The sequence below is a fragment of the Coptis chinensis genome, chromosome 2 (assembly GCF_015680905.1).
Source record: "Coptis chinensis isolate HL-2020 chromosome 2, ASM1568090v1, whole genome shotgun sequence".
Taxonomy (NCBI): domain Eukaryota; kingdom Viridiplantae; phylum Streptophyta; class Magnoliopsida; order Ranunculales; family Ranunculaceae; genus Coptis; species Coptis chinensis.
The window spans coordinates 45,791,512-45,798,011 of NC_141457.1; the positions used below are offsets into that span (position 1 = coordinate 45,791,512).

The 6,500-nt window shown below is 37.1% G+C and overlaps 1 protein-coding gene across 1 annotated transcript; it reads right to left on the reverse strand.

Annotated features, from left to right (window-relative positions):
• Positions 1 to 285: 285 nt before the first annotated feature.
• On the reverse strand, positions 286 to 1,738 carry LOC147516235 (uncharacterized). The gene is made up of 3 exons (XM_086593193.1): positions 1,191 to 1,738; positions 848 to 966; positions 286 to 617 (listed from the first exon to the last, which is right to left on the reverse strand). Exons 1-3 carry the CDS (start codon positions 1,736 to 1,738, stop codon positions 286 to 288), a joined length of 999 nt encoding a protein of 332 aa, XP_086449319.1.
• Between the last annotated feature and the right edge of the window lie 4,762 nt (positions 1,739 to 6,500).

Genomic DNA, 6,500 nt, shown 5'->3' on the forward strand with positions numbered 1-6,500 from the left:
TTAAGCGTTAGCAATTAATTCCGGAAATTCACTCAAATAAACCAACGCTTTACAACATTGCCAACGCTTATTTAGCGTTGGCAATTTACTAACGGTAAATAAGCGTTGCAAAGCAAAAAAGGTGCGTGTTGCAAATATCCTATTATGGCACTAAGACGCAGCTTTTATGATAAGTGGTATGAATTGCTCTGTAACCTAAAAAAGACAATGAAAACTATGAGTTGTCTTTTCATTATATGTAAAAAGGGTTGTAATGCAGTAATGTAAGGGTAATAAAACGCACATTTAGGAGCTGATCAACTTATCTATAAATTGTAACAGTGGTTTGTCTTTAATTTTCAATATCCATGTATTGAATGATTCACTGAAGTTGTTAGTAACTACATCACACTTGGAAGTAAAGTCAAAATGTGAGTTTGCCCAAGTTCTCCTAGGCTCTCTCTCTAACCAGTCCACACCATCCTTCTCAGCACTTGCAAATGCCTCCATGAATTGCTCATGCTCACTAACTTTGTATGCTTTTGATGCCACTTCACCCCCAAAAAGCTGCATCAAGTGGTCACCCTTAAATTGATTCTTAAAATTCTTATACATTATACATATGTCTAAAACAAAACCTGTCAAAAACACAAACAAAACATGTAAATATATAAAGGAATTAGGGAAATTAGATAAATTAGTGAATACACAAACAACTTATACCTGTGGTTGGTATCTATAAATCTAGTCCCCACAGCATGAACAAGTCCTTTTTGTCTGCCAGATATGAACGTGAGTTGTTCTGGGTGCTTGTTAAGGTATTGTTGAAGCAGTCCTAACATCATGCACCAAGATTTTGTGTTCTCACCCCTACACACATACATTGCAAGTGGAAACAATCCATTCATTGCATCTAACCACATATCATTTAAAACACAACCACCATATTTACACTTCAGAAAAGCACCATCTAAACCCACAACAGGCCTACACCCATTAACAAAACCATCTAATGAAGTTTTATAAGCAAGGAAAAATCCTTTGAATTGAAATTTTTTGTCCCTAACGCATTTCACTCTACTCCCTTCATTTCTTTTCAAAATCTGTCTTTTTAACTCATTCACAATGTTGTAGCTATGCTCATAATTGCCATTAATTCTCCCTAACATCCGCACCTTTGATTTCCAAGCAATGAAGTATGAAATCTTTACCCCATATCTATGATAAATCTCATTATAGATATCAACAGGCTTACTATTTGATGATCTCTAACATATTCTTCCAGCTCATCAACAACCCAAAGAGCTTTAGCTTGCTTATACTTATCATCTTTGCCAGCTTCTTCACAAGTGTGAGTGTCATTGAACTTCCTCAACTTCACAATATGGTGATCCTGTGTAGCACTACACCAAGCATACCAACCACATGTACCAAACTGACACTCCTCTCCCATTATTCCTTCATTACAACACCAAATTCTGTACCTCATTTTGTCGTTTTTGTTATGCTTAAAATTGAATATATTCTCAATTCCATATGCTTTGAAGAACTTCTTACACTCTTCCATGTTTCTCCACTCCATTCCTTTCACCAGCTGCCAAACTGTGGGAATATTATCTCCATCTTCATTTTGCTCATTTTCAAACAAATTTGAACCTATTTTCCCTAAACTGTCAATAAGGACTCCCTCATCAATTTCATTGAAGTGTTTCTCCCCATCAACCAAACCAGTTACAAAACCTTCAGAGTCCTCATCCATGACAATTTCTTCAATCTAAAAATCCTCATCTTCTTCATCAGATGAATCATAACTGTTATACCCTGCATTGGTATCAATTGTAGGACCAAACCAATCACCAGTACAAAACACCTTATCAACTTCATCACCAGAACTTCCTATGTCTCCCACATCAACTCCCACATCAAATCTAGCTCCCACATAAGCTCCTTCATAAAAAAAACTTCAGCAGCAGCAATATGGATCCCATGTTTATATATCAAAGCCCATACAAATGTGAATAAGGCATGCAATTTCGTATGTGCACATACATTGTGCTAAATTTAAAATATACCACCCCCAAACAATTTGAGAGGGGGTTCATGTAATAGTTCAGTAAAATACCTAAACATGCTGAATTACAACAGAAACTATATGGTAGAAAAAATAATATGTGATTAATCATGCATTGAATTTAATTATACGTGCATAATAGAGCAATCACATAAACAAATAAATACTAACTACTTAATTAAAAATGAAATTAATAATTAATTAAACTGAAGTACTGAAAACAAGTACAAAAATTAAATAGTTATTACAAAACAAAAATAAATCTAAATCAATTGCATCACAACAAATCTAAAAAGAAATAATCTATCACTGGGAAGAAGATGGTCCAGAACCATCAGACGGTCGACGACGACGACGCTCACGTCAAGAATCAGAAGAAGAAGGTGAACCTCCTGGCTAGGGAAAACGTCTGAAGACCTCGGCCTGAAAAGCTATATGCGCCTCTTCCATATTCTCTATAGAATTAAGAATGTCAGCGTGGTTGTTAGCTATGATTTGAATGTTCTGCTCTAAGTTGTGGTGCTGGCGTTGAATGGAACCCTGGTGCTTCTGTATTGATTCACAGAGCGTAGATAAGGTTCGTTGATGATCATAAAGTGTACGCATCCCGCTATGGAGTAGTGAAAAACATGCAAAATTAGAAGAAGCACGCTCCATAGCATTCTCAGCAAAACAAACAGGATATTCATCCTCATCCTCATCTATACCATCAGCTCTCTCTTCAGGCAGTGTCTAATTCCTTTGGACACAGTTACTATATGCCTTTGTGTTTGAGTGAAGCTTAACATGAGTCCTATTGGACTCCAGCATGCAACCCCAAGATAACATCATTTTAGTAACTAAAATAGGTAGGGGGTGCAGTAGTATTACCTACAGCCATAAGCTCTTCACGCAGAAAATCAATGAGGCAAAAACCATACCTCCTGTTTTGCAAAATCCAAAGGACGTGCAAGAACAACAAGCTGATGTCACTGGGCTTTGTGGTGGCACATATGTTCTTGCCCAGCCACTACGTCACAGCCAGCTGGTTAATCTTAAGCAACTGTTGCCTAGCACAGTGAGAACGATCGTTGTATCGACCCTCGAGCAGTGTCTCTAGCATCAACTGATGCACTCCATCGAAATGGGATCTCTGTAAGGTCAAGGTGACTTTGTTTAGCGGGTATCGTAGTGATGGTTGCGAGGAGCTCAGGCGTCACATCCACCTCAACTCCTTCCAAGTTCACAAATAGCCTCCCTGTCGGAGTTGTTATCTTAAAATGATAAAATTTCAACACCAAATCCTCATGGTAGGACTCATCAGTGGAGTACCACATTCTATCCCATCCTCTAGCACGCATCTCAGTACCATAATATGGCTGGAATTGCTCCACGTTGAATGCGAATTCCGGCAAGATTTTTGCTGGTCGAGCCATGGTGTGGTTAAAATTTGAATACGGGTAGGGGTTTAAGTATGGAATGATGGGGGAAAGGTGCTGTAAAAAGTTGGAGAAGGTTTGTTTTGATGAAGGCGAGTGTCGCGCGTGGATTTAGGTTTGAATCGGCGCGATTCGCACTGGGATCGATTTAGGTCAGATCTAATTTTGTTCGGGACAATGAAGTGAATGGGTCGGTGCACGAGGTTAAATGGGATGGTTGGTGGGGTGTAAATATCATGGGTTGGGTGGAAAAATGAATTTTGGCCCAAGCCCAAATCTTTTATAAAATACCCATCATGTCCTACTGCGTCGTAAAACTTAAAACTAAGATTCCCGATTTGTTAGCGGTTGGATTTTTGCGAATGAGTTATGAAAATGATTAGCATTAAAAATGTTATCTAATGATATAGGAAAAACTCAAATCTAACTGTAGGTGACACATAAGGTGATGGAAGAACGCCTCAAAATACGTAAATGACATAAGTTATGCAGGCGAAGAAAATCTAGATAACTAGATTTGTGTCACACGAATCTATACGACTTAATGACATCATACTCAAAGATAGGAAATTTAGAGAACAAGGTGATTACCTACCCCAAAACAAAATTTTGGAATAGGTTGAATTTTTTTGTTGTGGTGAAAATGTGGGTCTTTTAAAGTCAAATACCCTAGACTTACTAATCTATCTAATATTTATGGGTTTTATATTTTCTAATTTTTATGAAAATGATTTTTGAAAATCAAAGAACAAAGCAAGTAAAGATGTAAATCACTCCATAGAGAAACACTACTCAAAATATGAGCAAAAAGTGCAAGATTGGAAAGCGTGAATTATATGAACGTGGACTAAGGATCTGACACTTACAACCACTCACTCCGAAAGGAGGGTCCGGTTACCTTAATGGAGTACTCCCAAAATATATATAATATGGATATGAAGTACACCAAACGTAGAGGGTCAGTCCTCATAAATAGGGTCTTGTAGAAGGGTTTCTTCTACAGTAGGCGAACATAATTCGTGAAAATGTTTTAAGCGTTGGCCATTTACTTGAAAGGTATTGTTGTCCTTGGGATTTACCAAGGTGGTTGCCCTATGAGGGGTGACATCAGTAACCACAAAAGGTCCGGACCAACGTGTTTTTAATTTCCCATAAAAAATATGCAAACGTGAGTTATGTAGCAAAACTTTTTAACCAATATCAAACTATTTACGCAAAATATGTTTATCATTAATACATTTCATGTTAGCTTTATAATCCTTCGCTAAATTGTAAGAATCGCTACGGATTTCTTCTAGCTCATTTAATTGCAATTTGCGCTTGACACCAACGGCGTTAATGTTGAAATTAAGACTTTTAATAGCCCACAGGGCACGGTATTCCAACTCAACAAGCAAGTGACAAGGTTTACCAAAAACTAAGCGGTAGGGTGACACACCAATATGTGTTTTAAAAGTCGTTCTATATGCCCATAAAGCATCAGTTAGGCGTCTAGACCAATCTTTCCTATTAGGATTAATTGTCGTTTCTAAAATCTTTTTAATTTCTCTATTGGACACCTCAACTTGACACTAGTTTGAGGATGATAAGGAGTCGCTACCTTATGGGTAACTCCATATTTCTTGACTAAACCTTCAATAACTCTATTATAAAAATGTTTTCCTCCATCACTTATGATGGCCTTAGGTACGCCGAAACGTGAGAAGATATACTCTTTCATAAACAATACTACAGTTCTCTTTCATAAACAATACTACAGTTCTATGGTCATTGTTATGATAAGCCATGGCTTCAATCCATTTAGAAACGTAGTCTACAGCTACAAGATTATAAATGAAACCATGCGAGATGGGAAATGGGCTCATGAAATCTGTATCCCAGACATAAAAAATCTCCACTATGAGAATGGGATTTAGGGGCATCATATTACGTTGAGTAATACGCTCAAGTTGTTGACATCTAATACACGCTTTAATTTGCAGTGTGCATGAGCATCTTGAAACAGGGTCGGCTAATAAAAACCGCATTGAAGAACTTTGGCGGCAGTTTTCTTTACACTAAAATGCCCCCCGCATGATTGTTCATGGCAGAAGGATAAGACTTCATTGTGCTCCCACTGGGGAATGCAACAACAAATTATCTGATCCGCACAATACTTAAAAAGGTAGATTTCATCCCAGTAGTAAAGCTTAGCTTTGGCCAAAAATCTCTTGCGTTCATTTTTGGACCATATCTCAGGGATGATCTCAAACACTAAAAAATTAACAATGTTTGTATACCAAGGTGCAGAAAAAATTAAATAAAGATGCTCATCCATAAAAGAGTCAGATACGATTCGGAATCACTGTCATCCTCATTAGTTAACCTAGATAAGTTATCTGCAACTATATTTTTAGCTCTTTTTTTATCCTTAATTTCTAAGGTAAATTTAGTTAGGAGAAGAATCCAATGGATCAATCTCTATTTAGTATATCCTTCTTTGTGAAGGTACCTAAGCTCGGCATGGTCTGTATAGACGATGGTCGTGGAACCAACTAAGTAGGGACGACACTTATCGAAGGCATAGATAACGGCTAGAAATTCCTTTTCAATACTATTGTAATTATGTTGAGCATCATTTAAGGTTTTACTAGCATAAAAAATAACTGTAGATTTATTATCTAACTTCTGTCCTAGCATAGCACCAACGACATAATCACTAGCATCACATATAAGTTCAAAAGGTTTTGACCAGTCTGGTGGTTGTATGATAGGTGTAGAGGTTAAAGTGGCTTTTAGAGTTTCAAAAGCCTATTTGCAGTCATGATTAAAATAAAAAAATGGCATCTTTTAAAAGCAATTATGCTAATGGCTTAGCTATTTTTGAAAAATCTTTTATGAAACGTCTGTAGAAACTTGCATGGCCTAGAAAGGCCCTAATGTTACGGACAGTTAGTGGTATAGGCAGAGACGCTATCTTATCTAATTTAGCCTTATCTACTTCTATTCCATTTTTACAAACAATATGACCTAAAACTATACCTTTAGTGACC

What these genes read in the sequence shown, in the direction of transcription:
- LOC147516235 (XM_086593193.1), bottom strand. Translation starts at nt 1,738, where the DNA reads ATGGATGAGGACTCTGAAGGTTTTGTAACTGGTTTGGTTGATGGGGAG. An exon ending in AGATTTATCATAGATATGGG is followed by an intron (nt 967 to 1,190) that starts GTAAAGATTTCA and finishes TAATGGGTGTAG; the next exon opens with GCCTGTTGTGGGTTTAGATG. An exon ending in TGCAATGTATGTGTGTAGGG is followed by an intron (nt 618 to 847) that starts GTGAGAACACAA and finishes TGTTTTTGACAG; the next exon opens with GTTTTGTTTTAGACATATGT.